Here is a 22063-nt window from a genome sequence, read left to right on the forward strand (position 1 = left end):
CAGTGCAGCCTCTGTGTGTCTTTCCAGTGTCTGTTTATTAAATTACAAACTTTATGTTATGAGCATCGTTACTGAATCATCATGTACAGGTTTATTTTTCCATGGAGACACCACGACTGTCTGGACTCTAGTCACTTTACAACACACAGGATGACGACGATGATGATGACGATGAGCAGGAGGAGGATGAAGATGAACCAGTGTTTCTCGAGGTCGAGCTCAGTGGCAGTTTGAAACCTCAGCTGTGATTTACACTAAGCCACGTGCAGACCGAAGCCAGGTCAAAGTGAGACCTCGAACAGCCTGCAACAAAAATCAGCTCCACCCTTCATTTCGCCTGTACGGGGGGGCGAGCAGCTACAGCCTCTCACCACTCTCCGACTGATCATCGGCAGGTCTGCGTTAAATCAGGTCCGAGTCACACGCCATGGCCGGACGTAAATCCCGTTTCTGTCTTCAGCGCCTCGACGGGTCTCAGGTGAAAAACAAAAACACGCTCCTTTAAGTTCATCTTCAGCCATTTGTACCATTACACTTAAACTCATTCAGACCAGAAATATTCTGGCTGTAAAGCACCGCAGTGCTGCCTTCAGGTGTCTCAGACCCTCAGCCACAAACCACATTCACCATCAGGAAAAAACAGCCACACTTTCATTTACTGCACACTGCCACGCCGTGCTTTGGACCAAATTAGACAAAACTACAAATATATTCTTTTTTTATACAACAAAAATATACACTTCACACCTGAATTATGGTCTAATTAAAAGACTGCATCTGGTTGCTGTTAGATCCAAAATATACTCGATATAACAACAAATGATATCAGGCTTTTGTCAGCGATATCAGCAGCTTGTGTTGTCAGTGTGGGCAAAGAGGTGAGGCGTAAACGTCCTTCAGACTTCAGTGCAATGTGGACTTTTTCATTTTGTCTGATTTGAAGAACGGCCTGTTAGTGTTCGCAGGATGAAGTGCGAAGGGATTACCTCTGTATGGGTGGATCTGCGTAGAGCCCAAAAGGAAGAGGTGAGTGTAATGAGCAGGTAAATGATGTGGAAGCAGCACTGTGGTCACTTTAAATAGTGGCTGTCAGCTGTGACAGGGAATGAAGGATGAAGCATCAAAATACAGTTCAAGAGAATTTAAAAAAACAAACGAATAAAGTTACCATCAAGTTCATAATCACACATCAAAGAGATTTGTTATATTTAAAAGTTGTTGTTTTCTTGTTTTCCTTCCTTCTTATCGTCCGCTCCTTCCTGTGCAGACGGCAGCCCTGTCGGCTCGGCTGCCATGTTGGTGGCGAGGACAAAAAATTAAGTTTGGATGTTGCAGTGACGTCACTGCGCATTTGACCCTGGAGCCGTGCGAGTGCTTTCAGTTGTTCTCAAACAGGGACAGCAGGTCATCGTTGTTGTTGGTCGGCAGGTCCGGAGGGCCGAGGTAGGACAGCAATTCGTCTGGGTTGGTCAACTCGGGAAGCAACTGCAGGAGCAACGAGGACAACCGTGTGTTACATTCAGCGTGGTGTTCTGCAGGGCTCTGCGCCCGGGCCGCTGCGGTTTTTATTTGAAACACTTCGGTTTACTCCACCAGCTCAGAGGTACGGAAGCTTGAGCTGAACACGTTAATGAGCTCAATCAGGACATTATCAGCATCACGCTTCGTTAATCAGACGCATTCATTTCTCTAAAACTCAAAACTTCACTGGACAAATGTGAATATTTATGCACTTCCTCAATTATGAGTTATCATAATCACTACTATTACTGGAAGGATTTCTGTTACCATCCATCCATCCGCTTCCGCTTATCCTTTTTCAGGGTCGCGGGGGGGCTGGAGCCTATCCCAGCTGTCATAGGGCGAGAGGCAGGGTACACCCTGAACAGGTCGCCATTCTGTCACAGGGCCAACACAGAGAGACAAACAACCTTTCACACTCACATTCACGCTCTCATTCGCACCTATGGGCAATTTAGAGTAGCCAATTAACTTAACCCCAGTAAGTGCATGTCTTTGGAATGTGGGAGGAAACCGGAGTAACCGGAGGAAACCCACGCAAGCACGGGGAGAACATGCAAACTCCACACAGAGACGGAGAGGCCAAGGTGGAATCGAACCCTTCCACATGGTATTCTAACTGTGAGGCAGCAGTGCTAACCACTGCGCCACCGTGCTGCCCCTTTCTGTTACCAAATATAAAAATTACAGTAATGATATTACCCATTTACTTTTCTATTACTTTAATACCATTTTAATATTAATGTCTTATAACAGTTATTAATCTATTACTACTTTCGTTGTTACTGTTATTTTATGATTTCTTGTATTTTTTTATTGTACCTATAGAATTTAATTAATATTTATCATTAGCTTCTCATTTATTAATATTAGCATTCATTTTATTATTATAGTTTCCTTCTATCATCATTATTATTACTGATGTTAAAGCCAAGTACAACAGTAGAATCTGCTGAGTCGTCTTTTTCTACTCACATCCAAAGCAGTTTCCGGAACATCAGCAGAGCCCCCGAGTGCGAAGGAGCCGTCGCCTTGGAGACGGGGATTCTGGTTGCTACGCTGCATCATCTGGTTGCCACCCCCTGGTTGAGAGTTGCCATGGAGACCCTGTGACTGCTGCTGATGCTGTTGGAGAGGAGCACCATGGGAAGCGGAGTCCAAACGGCCTGAGACCGACATCTGAGAGGGAATGAGACAAGGGGGGAAGGAGGGGGGGGGGGTGAAGAAAGGAAAGAAGGATGGAAAGGAAATAAGAGCAGGAGGAGAGGAGAAAGACATGATGGTAAACGGGAAATGTGAGAGGACAACAAAGGAAGGAGGAAAGGAGACAGAGGAAGGAAGGAGATGTAAGAGGAGATTTTTTTTTTTTAATTATTAACAGACTGAATGAATCTAAAGCAGTGATGATGATGAAGATGTTATTTTACCTGTCCTGCCAGCGGGTGAGGTGGGGGCTTCTCAGGGGTGAGGAGGGCACTGGAGAGCTCCGACTGGTAGGAGAGAGGCGGGGGGCCGGGGGAGGAGAAGTCACTGCCAATGCCGGGCGTCCCGGGAGCGCTGAAGTCGGAGAACGGAGCCGACAAAGCGGGAAAGGACGGAGCTGAGAAGGAGACATGGAGGAGACATGTGAGCAGAACAGGAAGTGACCGATACTCCGCTGTGAGGGGAAAACATCTTACCTGATCCGGGGTACTCGGGTGTTGCACTGCTATTATTGTTGCCCCCTGTAGGCAGGGAGGAGTAGGGCATCGGGGAAGAGGAGGAAGAGGAAGGGGGGACTGCTGAGGTGGTGGTGGAGGAGGATGAGGAAGAGGAGGGGGTGGGGCCGAGTGACGCGATCATCTCCATGACGTTGGGCAGGACCATGTGACTGGGGCTGAGCGTCCGGCAGCGCTTCAGTACGGGGCCGTCAGGCTCCTCCTTCACGTGGAGGTCGGGCTTCACGGGCACCGGCTTCCAGCTGCACACGGGGTCGATGGTGATCTCCTCGTACTCCGAACTGAGGAAAGATGCAGTTATTGGCTCATTTATCGGCTCGTTTGAAGGCACGCCCACTCTGAAGCTCTTCAGAGATATGAAACCCCGCGGCACGTCTGAAGTCAGAATCAACAGTCTGATGATTTTTTTCTCCAAGAAGCTTTAAAAATATGGTTTTAAGCTCCTGTTACAGCCTCTCGCTTCATTATCATATTATAGTTTAATGCTTTTAGGACCTAAAAATATGAAATTATATCAACCAGAGCTGTTTGAAATAAATCAGGATAAACGGTATAACTGAGGTCAATAAATGTTTGCTTTCTTAGTTTCTGCCTTGTGCTGTCTCCCATTCCCATCACTTTATATTTTGTCACATTGCATTAACACTTTTAGACTCGGTCAAATCTGCTATGCATTATCACGATGTACTTCCTCAGTCTCTATTAGCTGCAGAGTTAAATGGGTTTAATGAGCCCTCAGTTCCAGGCCGAGGGCTGTGGATACCTTCAGGACACCCAGAGATCAATGCCGGCTCTTGTGCTGAAATATTTTTGTTCCACATTTATTCTGTAGGACAGAGAGTGGATGGATAAACCAGCTGTTTCTGTTCTGTGGACTTAAAGTCTGCACTCTGTTATAAAAAATATTTTAACTAGAACAGGGTTAGAATTTTGATTTTATTCCACATATGTTCATTAATTACTGAAGGACAAAATAATTTGAAGTTAATCGGGCTTGGCTGCTTTCCCACTGACACAAAACTGATTTAAAGAAAAAATAATTTAATTTGCTAAGACTTATTTCTGCACTCTTAAAGATACTTTTTGGGAAATGTACATCATTTTAAAATGTTAATTTTTATTTATTTTTATTTATTTTTCAGCACAGTTTATCCAACTCAACAGAACAAGGAAAAGTAAAAATAATGTACTAAAAAAAAAACGGAGGAAAATTAGGTGATAAACCGTGGCTACATGCAGTATGATATACACAGACTACAGCACTACATGTAACAGCAGCAGGGTTTTGTAATTCATTAATATTCTGCAGCACTCTGAACTAAAATAAAGTTTCTTACTTCTGGACGTAGATGAGGATTCCCAGCATGTACTGATCCACCTCCAGACCCTCCAACAGAGCCGTTTTACTGCAAACACACACACACACACACACACACACACACACACACACACACACACACACACACACACACACACACACAGAGTTAAGTTAAAGTTCAGGATCCCATCTCCTCGTTGGGCTTTTTCAGACACAACTGATGCTTAAATTTCAGTTTCTGGTTTTAACTGGAACTACTTTCTACTGAAGAAATAGTCCCTGTTTCTACCTTCTCCAGCCTGACCTTAATGACCAAATTCCACTTTAACAGCTCTAAAAACATCTGCTCAACCATTTTTAATAACAAAACCATGTGAAGTAACATTATGGCGATGATGTGGATGTTAAGTTTGTTCCGCCTCACCTGAAGGTTTCACACCTTTAAGGCTTCTCTACATTTAAAATCAAACGTGTGTGTGTGTGTGTGTGTGTGTTGCATACTTGCACACAGGACATCTCCACGTTCCTCTCTCACAGTTGAGCTGCAGGTACGACTCCAGATCAAAACACTGTGAGAAAAAAGGCTGTCGGTCAGATTCAAGCAGCAACCTCCGGTTTACCAAACCTGCAGTTCCTCTAACGTCCACCAGAGGCTGGCTCCAGTGGACAGGAAGCGGAGAGCTGTGATTGGTTGTCACTCTGACCTGAATGTGTCTACAGTCGTGGCCTCTGGCGGGCAGCTGGATGCGTCTGAATGTGATGGGACACTTCAGCGAGACCCTGATGGCGGTCTGCTCCACGCCGTCCTCTCCATTTAACCCGGGGGTCCCGGGGATCGAACCACTGCTGAAGTTCCTCTTTACTGAAAGACGCAGAGAGAGATGAATTTAAAAAAAAACAAAAAACAAAAAAAAAAACATCAGTGGAAAACCGATCTTGAGGTCCGGGAACCAGATGAGGATGAGCTGCTGACTCAGAGGATTGCTGCTAACATCGAGTCGAGGCGGGATCATCCCATCAAAATCTGGAGCATCAGAAGCTTCATCTCCTGCACCAGTCTGAGCCGGAGCAGCACCGCCATTCTCCACCTTTTTAGCTTTATTCTAACAGGAACATGCGAACGAGTGACGAGAACACTGAAATAAAAAGAGGAAGAAGAAGATCCTCACTCTTGGTGACACAGAGCTCCGCAGGAAGCAGCCTCTTCTTCATCAGACCCTGCAGCACTGAACGCACCGACGGACGGTGAACCAGCTGGAGGACGAACAGGTGAGACTGAGGAGACACACCCACACCCACGAAAGTCAGGTTAAGTTCCTCATGCTGGTAGTTTAAAAATGAATTTATTTCAGTGTTTTGTTTTATTTTGTTGTCTTACAATCAAATAAAAATACATAAATACACTAAAAAATACAAAATAAATGAAAATATTAAAAATAAAAGGAGGTGTTCATTCATTCATCCATCAGCTTTTTAAATTTGCTTCTGTATTTAAATTCATTTTGATTAAATTCCCTTTTGAAATTTATTTTCCCAGTTTTTACTGTTTAGTTTAATTTTTTTTAAATAATTTTTTGCATGTTACTTTATTATATAGGTCTTCATTTTTTTATGTCAGAATGTATAATTTTGTGAAAATTTCTCAATGTCACATTTACTGTTTCTTATTTAATTTATTCATGTATTAATGTTTCATTATCATTAGTACATAAACACTGGAGCGTGTGTGTGTGTGTGTGTGTCAGTGTCCATGTGCTGCTCTTACGCAGCAGCAGGCGGTGACGGTGATCTGGATGGTGTTCCTGCCCGGCTGACACACTTGTTTCAGGTACAAAGGCTTATGGGAAGTTTTGTTGTCGCCTCGTTCGATGGTGAGAGGAGTCGCGTTCACACTCACCTGAAGAGGAGCAAACAGCTGAGGGATCATCTTCATGAACTCAAATAAACTGGAACTGACTGACTCTTCTCTTTTCATATTCTCTCTCATAATTGAGGCTCTGGAGTGATTTGGGGACAAATTAAGACCTTTGAACCTTGAAGGCATCACCGTGGATCACATGATGCAGATTTTGATTATTTTAGCCAAAATCATCAACATGAGGATAAAAAAAACCCTGAAAATTAGAATAAATTCTAACAACTGCTGGAAGGAGGTCAGACCTGGACGGAGGCGGGCCAGTTGGTGTTCATCTGTCGATCCTCATGGTGGTAACACTTAAACTGGAGCTCCAGGTCAGGTCTGACACACACACACACACACACACACACACACACACACACACACACACACACACACACACACACACACACACACACACAGAAAATAAATTAGCTCTCTGAAGGAAACAGTGACCTTTAAAGTGCAGATTAGAAAAGTGTGTGTGTGTGTGTGTGTGTGTACCTCATGATGAGTGTTTTGTAGACGGACTCTCTCAGCTGGAAGACGTGGTTGCTGACGGCCAGGTTGTGCTCTAATCTGAATGGCTCTAGGACCACGCCGTCCCTCACTGGGAAGGTCAGCCGCAGGTCATCACTGGGGTTACCTGCAAACAGGAAGTCATCAGTCACACACCCAAACATTTGCTGACATCATTACACAGAACAGAAGAAAAAAGAAGACTGAAAATAATCAGATTATTTTACTGCTAATCTGATTATTTCATGAGTATAATATATATATATATATATATATATATATATATATATATATATATATAAATGACTTTACTTCCTTGACAATACCCAGATCACAGTACTGAAATCATCTGACTGAAATGTAAACATACAAATAAATGGTTCTCTTAGTAAAAGTAAAAATGATTTCTTTCACAAAAGATCCCTTAATTTGACCAATTTTACTAATAATAGTCTGAATCTTTGTTTTACAGTAATCTGATCATTATTTTATAATCATGACTGATTAATGAAAACAAAATAAATGTATCTGGAGCTTGAAAAAAGGGCAACTGGACTTCTTTTCAGTCGCCCTTTTTTCCAAGCTCCAGAGACTACTATGCCCTGGATGACTGAGAATCTACACAGACATAACATAAATGCAGAGGTCAAAATAACATTACAGGCCCACGTCATAACAGAAAACCCTTCAGCTGACATTTTATTAGCTTCTGCAAAACTATTCTGCCTTAATTTGCCCTAAACATTTAACTAAATACTATTAGTTCCCAGTTATTATTAGTCATAGTAAAGATATAATACATATTCCAACAAAAATATGGTTTTAATATTAACAATACACAGTAAATCAGATCAATTTTAAGCATGCTGTAAGAGACTGATATTCTGTGATTATCTACAAATACATTTTGGTAACCACATCCTGGAACAAACACAAAGCATTTCCATATCAAACAAATCAGAGAAAGTACACACTGCACTCTTGCACTGCATAAAGTCTTTCTGTTTAAATAATCAACAGCAAAAAGCCACATACAGTGCACACATACAAGGAATACACATCATAATACATAATACATACGTAATGCACCCATACTACATAATCTGCTTATATCATGCATTATGTGTAACATCACTATAATCTTAAGGCAACATGTACAAAACAATGCAAACATGTTTATTTTTGAGTAATATTGCTGAGCAGTAGGTATGGCTTTAATTTTGCTCAATGATGAGTCATAGTCTGTACAATTTATGTCCATGACTCATTCCTGACCAACATGATAGACAACACTCAGCCAATCAGAAGTTGGCATCGCAGGCTAATCAATAAGGCTGCAGCCAAGAACTGATGTTACTATAAAGAGACTCCTTGTGATTGATGATTGAGTTTAGTGATCCATCCATCCATCCTCTTCCACCCCTTTCAGATTGAGACTGATTATTGATCGTGTGTGTGTGTGTGTGTGTGTGTGTGTGTATACCTGTTGGTGGGGGAGGGGCCAGGCCAGCCATGTTGGGTTTGATGTCAGGCAGAAAGGAAGTGGGCGTTGGCTTGACGTCGTTGTTGCCAGGCGACATGTAGGGTGGAGCCATGGAGCTGCTGGGGGTGATGGGAGGAGTCGGGTTTCCAGGAACCGGAGATGAGGGGTAACCTGGCAACCCTCGCCCCGGCTAAAGGAGAGGGACACAGAGAAAACAAAAATCTGACCTCAAAGTGAGCTCAGTGTGAGCGCAGCAAAGCTCAGGCTGCTCTAAACAGTAAACAGTCAGTTTAACACAGTATTTTTCTGCTGTGGGATCTGTATGATGTCATCATGTCATTGAGCCGGGTGTGAAAAACTTTTTATTCACATTAAATCAAAGTGGGAGTGACTGATATTTCCCATCTTCGTAAACACAAAAGTTACAGCGTGTACACAAACAGGCACATGCACACACACACACACACACACACACACACACACACACACACACACACACACACACACACACAGGTCTTCTCACCCCAGACGGCTGGTTAAAGGAGTTGTAGACTCCACCGGCGCCCCCTGCTGTCAGAGTGTTTAAACCTCCTCCCTGACCGTTAAACTGGTCCTGCTGCACAAACAGCGCAAAAACTCAGTTACTGATCAACCATCTGTTAATCACTACATTTGGATTATTATTCATGTATTCAGTGCTGTGATTATTGATTATTTCATCATCAATTGATCACTTTACTAGCTCTCTGATTATCAAGAAAACAACACTGTTAAAGCTGCTCACTTTGTAGTACTGAGAGCTGGGAGGTCCGGAGGGGGGGTACTGCGGGGGGAGGGGCATCTTATGGCTCTGATAGGATGGGGAGGAGCCAGAGCGCTGAGGGGCGGGGCCTGGACCACCGGGACCTGCAGGTAAATAAGTGAAAAGGTCCATAAAGAGCTGAATGATCTTTTTTCACTCATTTTCATGTTCCGGTAAAATTAACACATGCAGCAAAGATGGTAAAAACAACTTTTAAAGAAATGTTTATGATTTTTCACAACCAAGCAACTACATTTATTTAAACCTACATTCAACCAACTGGAAAACACACCACACACACACACACACACACACACACACACACACACACACACACACACACACACACACACACACACACACACACACACGTCAGTTTATAATCCTGTGTGTCGGGATTTTGTGAAATTAAAGTTCAGGCCATTCCTGTTTCTCAGCAGATTAATGATGGAGGTCAGAAGATGTTAATAAGATCCCCTCAGACTTTCACAGTACCAAACGTGACCTCTGTCATGGTTACTTTCACGTCAAAACTCAAAGAAAAGGCAGAAAATTTTAAAGCAGAACAACAGACAGTCAGTGAGCCAATAATAGACATTACAACATTACAACAATAAGGATCCTGATGTCTGAATAATGTAACTTTAACATGTTACCACATTAAAGAAGATCCGTCTCAGTCCAAACTGAAACAGCACGTTCAGTATTTTCCAAACCAGCTGCTCTGTAAAATATGCCCAATTATCCAGCAGCAGCTCCTGTGTGACATTTTTCATTAACTGCACAGACAACCAGAAAAAGCTGCTGCTTCTCAGTGATGTTCTTCAACCTCTTTTCTCATTTCTGAGCAGGGTTAAACTCCGCTGTAGGAGTCGTTTATGCAACCTGCACCCGCCTCTGTAACCATCTGGAATACAGACCGGCCTTTCACAGCTGGAGATTAGTACAAAAACCACGCTGAGGTCACTTCCTGTCTCCTGGACATTATGTTGTAATAGTTGGGACTGTAAGTGTTGGTTGCAGGTTTTGCTCTCTTTCTGATTAAAATCTGATGTTAGAGGCATGTGAAATAAAACAAATGGCATCCTCTTAAGGAGCCCTTAACCTGTCTGCAAATGTCCTACCTGGGTGGTACTGCATGTTGGGGCCCGAGTAGGGGCCAGGCCCGGCATGTCCTCCTCCACTTGCACCGGGCATGGAGCCACCGGCGCCTCCGGGACCCGGCATGACATTCACGCTGGAACCGACGGGAACGCCGTACTGCTGTGACATTCCTGGGAACGACTGAAGATGGGACAGGTTCGGACACAGGTGTTTGTGTATTCATTCAGTGTGAATTCATTAACACAGTATAAACTGAAAATGTGCTCCAACACAGTAAACTCAGATGACCAAGCAGACGAGTCTCACCTCTGAGCTGTACGGCCGTTTGAGGCCCTGCGGGGGCCTCAGATGTCCCTGCTGTGGTCCAGGGCCATAGTTTGGGTGCTGGGGGACCCTCTGTGGGCCCCCTCCAGGTCCGTACATGGGGCCCATTGAGGGGGGACCTCTGGTAGGGCCTGGACCAGGTCCCATACCACCAGGAGCCATGCCAGGAGGGCCGCGAGGGCCGGAGTGAGCCATGAACTGGTTATTGTAGGGCGGACCACCCATCTGAGACAAAAACAAATTTATCAGTGATGTCATTACACAGGACTGCTGCAGGTGTGAGTCAGCATGGTACCATGTTAGCATGGTGGTCAGGTGACCTTATACCATAAGGTGGAAACTGTGTGATGACTCATGATATCCTGAAGCGTGGTTGGTTTTTCTTTGCGTTATGAACATGGCGTCTGCTCTGATGCTGACATTTGAGAAAATTCACACAAAAAATACATCAAAACATTGACCAGTATGCTTTAATTTTTGGCACTGTTTAGTTTTACCACATTTATAAAATCCATAAATAAAAAATAATTATCAGCAAAAATGGGTGGGAAAAGAAAAAAAAAAAAAAAAAAAAAAAAACTAACTCAGGTTTCATTTATGGCAGAAACATCATTAAATATTTAAATCACAGCGTTTGGACTTTATCTGAATGAATGTTTGTCGACAGAGTGACGCCCACATTGACAGGACCCACAGTTTTAAAATGAATTCCCTCACAGCACAGATTGCGCCGACCACAATGCTAACTGACTCAAATTATGAGGTAATTCTGAAATTTCGGGTCAAACAGGCTCAGGCTGTCTTTATAGCTGCTTACAGCTGACCCATATTTCTGAAAGGAGTTGGAGTTTTGAGTTATGGAGATGATTTTACCCCAAATCATGCAGTTGATGTCTTGTTGCTGTTGGTCTCTCTGTTTAGTCTGCAGTTTTAATCTGCAGTAAAATCAACACCACCTCCAAGGGGTGACCAGCAGAGGGAGCTCTGACCCAGTCTAAAGGTGCCTGCACTGGCCCCTGCAGCCAGTGACCCCTCCTTTTGGCTCACCTGTCCGTAGTTCATCTCCTGGTTTTGTTTCTCTTGGATGGCAGCGACGGTTGCTGTAGCAGTGGCGGTTGCTGTGGCGGCAGCAGCAGCTACGGCGGCGGCCGCAGCAGCCTGGGTGAAGTCGGCGGAGCCTCTGGAGCCTCCGGGGTTCGATGGATAGCTGGAAACAGTTTAGATGTTTGTGAGTGAACTTCTATTTGCTTCTCTACTGCAGTAAACACATAAAATCACTGATGATCGGAGGCGTTGCCTGAAATCTACTCTTGATCATATCTGAACGAGAGGGTGGAGCGTGGTTGGTAAACTTCCCCCAAACAACCACCCTGAGGACTGAAAAATGCAGCTCCTGTAATTTCCACCAGAGGCTCCAGCAGTGAGTTTGGGTAAAATGGGCTAAATGAATAAATCAATCTGAAATAAAAACACCCACCTCCCCGTGTACCCCCCGGGTCCTCCTGCGTAGCCTCCACCGGTCCGGCCATACATGCCCTGGTTCATGTAACCTTTGCTGGGCTCTCCGTAGCCCTGCTGGCCCATGTAGCCTCCGGGTCCGCCAGCCATGCCTGGCCCCCCAGGGCCCTGCATCATGGGCCCCCCACCTGGGTTGGCCCCGGGTCCCATCACACCTCCACCCAGACCCTGATAAATGAAACAGATTCATCAGACGGGATGTGAAATCTATAAACATCTGTTTTAATGCTGTTCCAAAGGTGTCACGGCCTTTCTGTTGGGTGATGTCATACCTGGCTGGCCGAAGGATTGGTGACTCCCCAAACAGTGGTGACCACGGAGAGGGATCCTGTGGGCTGATTGGTGGGCTGCTGCCAGCTGGAGGGGTCGTAGGGGTACGAGCCGTCGCTGCAGACACAAGGAGAGGGAGGCGGCATTTGTTAATCACGTGATCAGAGCGACGTCTGAGCCTCAGAAAAACATCCCAGGGTTTGTTTTTTTCATTCCAGGAGAGGATGTTCCTGTTCCTTTATAAGAGCAGCTGAGCAGACAGAGCACCCTAATTTACACATATAGGTTAAAAAAAAAACCAAACAAAACAAACAGTCCAATTATGAGCTAAGATGATTTATGGATGTAAATAAATAATATTTAGACTCCAGCCAATGGTGACCATTTACGATATCTATCTATCTATCTATCTATCTATCTATCTATCTATCTATAGCTATATATAAAAACTATATAGTCAAAAATATGAGGTGGTTTTGGAATATAAAAATTACCCAACAAACCAGTTATGGGATCAAAATATTAAAAGAAAAAAGACAAAGATATTGCTCATCTATATATTGACGAGCCATTTTGACCAAAAATTATGAGATAAAAAGTTAAAATTATGGAGATTTTTTTTTTAATAATAGATAAACATGATGAGATGAAATAATAAAACAGACAATAGTGGCAGTGGCGCAGTGGGTAGGCGCTCACTTAAAGCACATTGCCTAACGGTAGCGCCGGTCTGGCTGCATGACTGCAGATGCTCGTCTCTGGATGAGTGATCTGGAACGATCATTTCGTTGTGTGCCTTGTGGGCACAGTGACAATGAGTTGAATCTAACAAAATCTGACAAAAACAGACTATTGCTGTAAATAAACTGACTTTGTTCAGTTTATTGTGTTGACTTTTATGGGATCTAAAATCAAATTTATGACATTAAAAACTGATGAGACAGAATTTTGTCTCAATAGTTTCAGGATACAAATCAAACATTTTAAAGCCTAAGAATTTTTTATTGATTCAAATATGAGATACAAAATAAAGATGTGTAATTAAGACAGCTCTGTGTGTGTGTGTGTGTGTGTGTGTGTGTGTGTGTGTGTGTGCGCGTGTATATATACCTGTGTGGGTTGGTGGGGAGTCCAGCCTTCATCTGGTTTAGAGGGTTCATGGTGGGCGGAGCCAATCAGACAGAAACAGACAGAGTCCTGAAAGACAGATGGACATTGTCTCCAATCAGCTGATTCAGACTCAGGTACAAACTACATTTCCCATCTGCCTCTCTGCACACAGGAAGGAATGGACATCACATTCACGAGCTCCATTCTCTCGCTAATCCCTTACCGATTGATCAGAATACACCAGAGGGAAGTGATTATATGCTGTGGGTTAATGATTTACACAAAAAACAATATTCTGATCATCAATAATTATTACCGATTTCCTATGAAAAAAGACAAAAATTAGTTTGAGAACAGAAATGTTTCTGCTTTAATGTTTATCCACGAGTCACTGTGGAGAGTAGAAGAAAGCGAGCAGACGGTCTGATCAGATCCAACAGGAAGTTCCTTTTAACTGTGAACTCAGGTAACCAGCCTGGGAGGATGCACACAGTCTTTGATATGGGTGTGCTGAACGTTTATAACTCATGGAATAATTTAATCTGCTTTATGATCCAGTTAAACTGGTTTTCAGCCAGTGAAACTTTTCTTTCAGCCAGGTGAGCTGATGCTTCTCCTGACTCAGAACTTGCCTTTTGGGTTTGTGGTTCCTGTGATTTCTGACAGTGTCTGTTCAACTTCAATCATGAAACCCACATTTACCACAGCAGGTAAGGTGCAGGAGGGGGTACACAGTGATCAGTGAAGGCAAAGATGGTTATTTGTGACTGCCGGATGAACTGAAATGTCGCCATGACTGAGTTAACGAAAGCCAAATTATAAAACTTCCTAAAACCTCTCCAGGGGTTCAGAAACACCTGTCGGTGAACCAATCAGTGTCAGGTATGTTGAGACTCAGCCCACACAGGTGAGAGAGACAGGCTGCAGGTATGCCAGGTAAAGCTCTTCAGTGCAAAGTGAAACCAAAAGGAGCAGGATCAGAATCGGAGCAGTGAGCGTTCCTCAGCCATACTTAAAGAAGTCAGGCTTGTCGACACCCTGACACACTGCAGTCCGATCACGTGAGCAGGACGCCATCTTCAGCATCTGAGAGGAGAAGGAGGGCACCGTTTATTTAGGAGATAACGGCACCTTCTCCACTACAACCTGCTGAGCGAGCTCCTCTGCAGACTTTTCACCAATGACCAGCTTCAGCGTTTGAGTCTCTGAGGTTGATCGCCTGATGGGCGGTGGCTGATTATCCTTGATCACTGATTGATTCAATCTCCTGTGAATCTGCAGGTAATTTTTTTTCTTTATGATCGCTTCCTGTCAGGGCTGAACGCTGATGCTCATACAGGTGAGGTATGAGTCACAGCTCACCTTTTTTGGTGTCTCCCAGAAGAAAAATGGGTGAATGGGTGAGGTGGGGCATTGTTTGCTTTGATTTCATGAAACTTCTGCACAAATGACTAACAGAGTAAACATTCAGTCCACAAACGCTGGAGCTGATGACTGCACCACGAAGGAGCATGTTGCTCGTGTGACTCACAGCCACGGCGAGTCACAGACACACAAAAACCTGATTTTCTGCTTTCAATCAGAGCTGCACGATCTTCACATATCCAACGATTCCTGGTGAAAGAAGAAAGCACCTGATTCACGAGCAGCACCGAGAGTGAAACCTCTGTACCAGGAGCCAACAGGGAGCCAGCTGTGAGGGAGGGGCCTGATTGTGAGCGCTGAATGAGCTCCGTAAGCTCACAGTAAGCTGCAATTACCTGTCCCTACAGGTGCTCTTCAGTGTTTTGGCTGCTATGACGCAGCATCCACATTGAATAAAGTTTACATCATCCAGTCTAAATAATTTCCAGGTCCAAATGTTCCTTCAGGTCCCAAAAGCAAACAGACAGCAGATTTTTTTTTTTCTGGTGTTTCTGCAGAACAGGTAGAAACACCTGGCTGAAATTTACCTGCAGACCTGTTACACCTGACAGGAGCCACCTGAACCTAAACCTAGAAACTACCAGGTCCACATTTACGTCACTGCAGTCCGGGGTTCGAGCATCAACAAACTCCACTTTTCCAGTTCAGGCTAACGAGGTGGGGGTGAGACATGAAAACTCCACACAGAAAAGCCAGATGGTGTATTCGAACCCAAGATCTTCTTGCTGTGAGTATTCACCATGGTAACGGGTAAACAAAGAACAGAGCCTCTAGTGCTGACCATGATTCTGACGTTAGAGACGGGAGGGGAGGAAAGAGTCATTTTAAGCAGCTCGGTGGCTCTGTCCTCATCACAGGCTGAATAAAGTTGATTTTGTCAGCTGAATCTGATTAATCAGACTCAGCTGTGAGCTGACGGGGCAAGATGTAGAGAAACGGCTCAGACACTTTACTGACGGATGCCGAGACCCAGATAGCAGCAGACTCCCAGTTAGTTTGATCCAATAAATCTGTCTGTGCAGCAGTTTATGAGCATTTCATTTTTCAGTAATTATTCAGTAACTCTGAATGTTCTGATGGGCTGCAACAGCCTCGCTTTATCCAGCTCTCATTATTTCTGCCATTACTGGATAAACTCTGAGTTCATGTTCCACTGAGAACATTTCTAATGTGATCTATTGACAGCATCACTGAGCTCTCTGAGGTCAGAAGTCAGTAATGAATGGAAATTTGATGAGTGAACCAAACATGTTAGCAGAAACATGTCAGCTGTTACAGAGTTTAAATATTTGGGAGGATGACAAATTTTAAAATGCATCGTGTCAGGAAAAATGAAACCATTATGAACGGATCGGGATGGAACGAGCTGAGAAATGACCAGAGCTGAACTGGATCTGTCCTGCTAACCAGGCGGACTCCAACCTGGACCCTGTCTGCTGCCCCTTTATAGAGCCTATGATTCCTTCGGGTGGATTCAGTTCTGGTCGACCCACTGAGAATATGTCGAGGTTCAGACTTGTATAACCTTTATCTGAATCTCAGACTATGAACAGATTTCAAGATGAAATGTAATCAGATTACAATCACACTGTCTGCAGCTGCTTTAAAAAGTCACTTTATATCCATTTACTGTAGTTTCAGTCTGAAAGTCATTTCAGCCTCATCTTCACTCAGATCTTCATCTCCAAGATCCAGCACACACACGTTTATCCATCAGTGTGACTGATGATCGGTCACTGATTCAATTCAATTCAGTTTTATTTATATAGCACCAAATCACAAAAACAGTCACCTCAAGACACTTTATATTGTTAAGACCCTGCAATAATACAGAGAAAACCCAACAATCAGACCCCTATTAGCAAGCAACTGGTGACAGTGGGAAGGAAAAACTCCCTTTTAACAGGAAGAAACCTGCAGCAGAGCCGGGCTCAGGGAGGGGCAGTCATCTGCAACGACCAGCTGGGGGGTGAGGGGAGGGAGACAGGAGTGTCTCAGTGTGTTATTCAGATCAGTGTGATGTAAACAGTGATTCTACATTAAATGTAATCAGATTACAATCAGCTGCATTACTTTCCAGAGTCTCACAGCTACAAAGATGAAACTAGAGGTCTAGCTGATAATCACTGATGGAACTGCTGTTGTACACTGATGACTGATTATTAAAGCCATCACGTGACTAACGTCTAAATGGGGTTTCAGTGTTTGTAGAAACTCGTGCAGATGAATTCTCTCCACTCTGACAGCAACCTTATCAACGATGAAATGAAACCGAGTGTCGGTTAGCCAGTTCAGGTACAGCAGGAGGGGGAGGAGTCAGAAGGAACACCTGGCAGCGAGCAGGTTAAGTTCACAGAGTCTGTTACTAAGGTGACTGACTCAAGAGTTTAAGTTAACCTTCTTTCTGGAACAGGAAACCCAGAGATTCTCTAATCTCTGGGTTAACAAACTCAGAGCTGCTTCCTGGCTGAGCGCCCAGATGTGGAACCAGCCCACATTTTCAACAGGAACTCAAGAGGTTCCAGCTTTGGGTCCAACAGCTTTCCGGTGCCAAAAAGGTGATTCCGTTTATTGGAAGTGTTTCCGGTTCAAGATGGGGCCAGAAATAAATTAGTGGAAAAGTTTAAGCTACTTTAGCTGCTCCCTTATCCACAGCAGGTCGCTCCATATTTGATTTGGCAGATTTTTTTTTTTTTTACGCTGGATATGCTTCCTGATGCAACTCCCAAGGGATGTGTGTCTCCCCCAGAGGAGAGCATGATGGTGGAAAAGTGGAAAAATAAGGAGAGGGGTTCAAAAGGAAAAAACTTTTGTGTGTTTGTAACGTGAAAGTTTTACACGATGGAAATGAAAGGAAAACTCTTTTTAATGTTGTTTCCCCGTAGATGGAATGTGGGCAGTGACAGACGATTTGTCACGTAATGTGGTGACAGACCAGAACCAAAAGTGTGTCTCTAACATCTGATAAGACCAGCAGGAAGCAGCAATTCAAGCATTTCGGCCTGAACTTCATCATAACCAGTGATTCACCACCACCTTCATCATCCCTTTCAGCATGATGGGTGAATTTCCTCTGAAAGAAACCTGAGTCACAAACTGAGGTTTGAGGAGATGATTAAAGATCGCAGAGGAGGAGCAACAGTAGAACACGCAAAGGTTCAACAAATATTCAAAGGCAGAGAAGCGTCTGGGTGTGCAGACTTCAGCTGATGCCAGCCGGCAGAGAAACAAAGAAATCTTCACTGTAAAAAAGAAAACCTCTCAGCTCTTGATCACACATGAGGAGCTGCTAACATCAGTGAGAAAAAGGTGCTGAGAATCTGATAGAGCGAAAAACAGATAAGTCCTGAGGCCGATACATTAAAGGACTGTTCTGCTGTGTTCTTAATAATCTGATCAGCGTGTCTCTGTGGGTCAGGCTGACGCCACACACTCGACAAAACAGTGTTTATCACGACAAAAAGTCCCTTCAGCTTAAAAAAAAAAAAAAAAAAAAACCCATCATGGATCAAAAACAATCTGACTTTTTTGTCCTTGTAAATGTGCCTGCTCGCTCTCATTTTTACAGCTTTAACCGTTAAAATTCTCAGTGTTTCCTCTGAATTTAACACCCTTTAATGTTTGTTCCCCCCAATGCTCCTGATGCACTGTAAGTGCACTGGTTTCAGAGCAATACACAAAGCTTGTGAGCATCACTGCATTAGGTTCCAGTGCAGGTTAAACTGGTTTTTCTGTTTGAATAAATCCATAAACTGATGCATGAAATTCAACAGAACGCTGGAAACAACACGTTTGATGCTCAAACTCTCCGGAGGAAGAACCCAAAAACCTTAATGTGTCCCCAGCAATGATGAAAGGAAACCAGCATGTGAAGCTACAGTGAGAAAAAAGGCTGAGAGCAGATCTTCATCCAGTGAGTAAAAGCTGCCTCTGAGACAGAAAGTCCTTCCAGGTGTTTGCCCCTCGCAGAACCACAACAAAGAGCTGGTGGATGTACACTGGAGGCGTCTGGAGGGTCGGCAGGTAAATAAAAACTCCTCGTTTCTCTGAATCTCTAGGATGGAGGTGGAGTGACTGAAGTCAGCCTGACCCACTGACACATTCACAGGAAACTCAGCAGGGTGAAATAAAGTCTTTTAGTCACTTACAGTCATCACAATTTTCTCCACAGTAGCCCTGGGTTTAAATCCTGAGGTTTGAGAAGCTTCAGGTAGAAAATGTTTGTTTCTGTGCTCTAATTTCTCACAACTTCCTCAGTTGATCACAGTCAGTTTACCTCATTGATTCCTCACACTCACCTGCTGAACTCTGGATTATTCTGAGCCATCAAACACCAGAGCCACATGTCAGCCTATAATCCATCTGTAACTGATTATCAGCTGCAGAAAACAGCTGGAGCTTCATTGGATTGGTGAGAGTATTTTTGTCCCTGCAGACTATCTGAAGAGGAACAGCTGAGAGTTAAAAACACACCTGGAGTCACCTGCTGATAACGCTCTCCTTTAACTGGCAGATTAGCGTGGACTTTGGTGTGAAGGTGTCCAACAGGAAGAGTGCTACAAACCCTGACTTTTTTTAAAAAAACACAAAGGCACCGCACAACTGACAACGCCACCAGTTTAGCTTCGCCTACAAAGCACGCTGTCACAAACATTACCCAGGTGTGTAAGCTGTCAGTAATTCTGATTAGCCTGAGCTAACAAGCCGCTTGTTTCACACGTAAACAAAGTCCAGCAAGGAAAAGGATGAATGCAATTATTTACACGACTGGAAAGTTTAAAGTTGACAAACACACCTGAACTCAGTCAGGTGAAGCCATCTGATTACAGCAGTTTATCTCAGCAACTGACTCACCTGAGCTCAGTTTTACTCTCACTCATACCTCAAAGATAAATCACACTTAAATCTAAAACACAAAAGACTTTGAAATCAGGAATGATTTCAGTTAGCTGGGACCATCTCTCTCGCACACACAGATACCTGCTGATCAGTCACATACAATCAAATCCTAAAATCTCACTGTGCGCCAAACTGGAGCTCTGCCTTCTTAGTGCAATGAAACGCACGCAGCCATATTACTGGTCAGATAGTTGCATTAAAAATGCAACAAAAGACTCCCAACAGCACAAACACGGTTCAGAAGTCCAGTTAGCTGAGGTGAAGCCCAGCAGACAGCTAGCGGCTACAGCCGCCCATGTCGCCATACACCTGTCAATCAGAGAGGCCACGACCCCAATAATGCAAACTTTATTTAAACAGGTGAGTTATTGACACATTCTCCCTATACAGCTGTTATGAAGGGGGAAATTAGCTGCAGAGACCAAAGCAGTTTTTGTATCAGGATGTAAACCTGTTTATTTCTGCTGGAAAGTTTTAACATGGGAGTCTATGGGGACTGGCTCACTGTGGCGCCTCTGCTGGCCGTCAGAGGAACTGCGGGCAGGTGTTTGGGTGGTGCTAGTTTTAAAAGGTACCTCCACCTGTGCGGAGCAGCCCATTTAAATGCTAATGGACTTTTGAGTGCAGTTATTAAACAGCGTCTCTGACATTCGTGCTCCGGCCCTGAAGCGGTTGCAGCTGTGAACAATATGAATGGAGCTAAACCGGTTTCAGTCTGCTCGCGTGCACGCTGCGCACGCAAGCGCCTAATAACTGGTCAAAGACTGAAATTCGTGCTAAAACATGCCGAACGCCTGTCGCTGGCTCCGTCAGCCCTCCGCCCGCACGGATGGAAACAAAATGAGTGTCAGAAGACATTTTGAGTCCTCGCGGTGTTGCAACCAGGCGGAGGAGGGGCGCTGATGCTAACATGCTAACTAGCAGGCAGCTGCTGCTCCAGCCGCCTGGAAGTGCGGCTCCTCCGGCCGCAGCTCGTTAGCACCGCCGCCTAGCATTCGTTGCTAACACCGACAGCAGTCCTCTGCGTCTAAGCAGTGGGACACATTTCACAGAGTTCTGCTATTAAAATGGATGCAGCGTGAGGCAGAAAACGGCTGCTGGTGTTCTTAATCCAACAGGAACAAAGAATTTTTATCGTTTCCATACTTGCTTCTGAGCTAGCACGTTAGCCTAGCTATCTGTGACAATGGAACGCGGCGAGGCTAACTGTAAGACACATGCTAGCTTCTTCCTCCACAGAACACTCACCTGACGGTCGGCGAGGTGCACCTACGCACCGATTAGCCCCAAAGTGATCCGATTATCGATACGGTTCCCTGATCGAGGCCGCGTGCCTGTCACCCACACACACGTACGGTCACAGCTGGTCCCCGCAGCTGCCTACCTCCTTACTCCCCCGCTGTCCGTGCCCTGCTCCGGGGCTCCGCAATCTGCTCTTCTCGGAGCCTCCGGAGCATTAAGAACTGCGGCCTCCCGAAGCGTCCACGGCCAGGGAGCTCCCCCAGAGACGGCCCAAATATCCGGCAAAAAAGTCCCAATAAAATCCTGGCAGTGAGGCCGAGATTCAAAGCCCGCAGCTTGGTCAGCTAGCGCTGCCTGCCGCCGGCCTCTGCGTCCAATTATCCGGTTTGAGGAGGAGACACCATCCCCCGCAGCTCCAGGAGGTTTTCACACGGGAGAGCAGAGCCGATCCAGCGGGCCTAATTACTCTGTTGAGCCGTTTCAGTTTGGTTCCTCTGCATCGCTGATCGCTGCCGGCCAGCAGGTTAAACCGGAGAGATATCCACACAGGCGAGAGAGAGAGAGAGAGATCCACACACAGGAGAGAGAGAGACATCCACACACAGGAGAGAGAGAGAGAGAGACATCCACACACAGGAGAGAGAGAGAGAGAGACATCCACACACAGGAGAGAGAGAGAGAGAGACATCCACACACAGGAGAGAGAGCGAGAGAGACATCCACACACAGGAGAGAGAGAGAGAGAGACATCCACACACAGGAGAGAGAGAGAGAGAGAGACATCAACACACAGGAGAGAGAGAGAGAGATTATGGGGTGGCTGTAGCTCAGGAGGTAGAGCAGGTCACCTACTGATCGGAAGGTCGGCGGTAGCGTTGGAGTGTGAATGTATATAATAAAAAGCACTTAGCTT

At 44.7% G+C, this 22063-nt stretch overlaps 1 protein-coding gene across 3 annotated transcripts; it reads right to left on the reverse strand.

The window, feature by feature from the left end:
- Positions 1–16: 16 nt before the first annotated feature.
- Positions 17–21737, reverse strand: LOC115777860 (zinc finger MIZ domain-containing protein 2-like). Of its 3 annotated transcripts, none has more exons than XM_030725872.1 (21): positions 21293–21737; positions 13585–13671; positions 12477–12591; positions 12164–12372; positions 11734–11893; positions 10669–10911; positions 10383–10542; positions 9241–9362; positions 8980–9072; positions 8457–8646; positions 6959–7100; positions 6718–6796; positions 6323–6454; positions 5727–5832; positions 5262–5419; positions 5059–5126; positions 4577–4645; positions 3201–3520; positions 2949–3121; positions 2497–2700; positions 1378–1485 (listed from the first exon to the last, which is right to left on the reverse strand). In XM_030725872.1, the coding sequence occupies exons 2-21, from the start codon at positions 13632–13634 to the stop codon at positions 1378–1380; spliced, it is 2901 nt and encodes a 966-aa protein (XP_030581732.1). In that variant the 5' UTR covers positions 13635–13671; positions 21293–21737. The 3 variants fall into 3 exon arrangements, with proteins under 3 accessions (XP_030581730.1, XP_030581732.1, XP_030581731.1); XM_030725871.1 differs by having other exon boundaries at positions 21157–21737; XM_030725870.1 differs by lacking the exon at positions 21293–21737 and having other exon boundaries at positions 17–1485; positions 13585–13634.
- Positions 21738–22063: the final 326 nt, after the last annotated feature.

Source organism: Archocentrus centrarchus, unplaced genomic scaffold (genome assembly GCF_007364275.1).
Source record: "Archocentrus centrarchus isolate MPI-CPG fArcCen1 unplaced genomic scaffold, fArcCen1 scaffold_82_ctg1, whole genome shotgun sequence".
Classification (NCBI taxonomy): domain Eukaryota; kingdom Metazoa; phylum Chordata; class Actinopteri; order Cichliformes; family Cichlidae; genus Archocentrus; species Archocentrus centrarchus.

Coding starts and splice junctions, on each gene's coding strand:
- LOC115777860 (XM_030725870.1), bottom strand. CDS start 13,634: ATGAACCCTCTAAACCAGATGAAGGCTGGACTCCCCACCAACCCACAC. Junction 9,073..9,240: donor CCAGCTCTCAGTACTACAAA/GTGAGCAGCTTT, acceptor CTGTTTGTGCAG/CAGGACCAGTTTAACGGTCA. Junction 4,646..5,058: donor TGGAGATGTCCTGTGTGCAA/GTATGCAACACA, acceptor GTGTGTTTGCAG/TAAAACGGCTCTGTTGGAGG.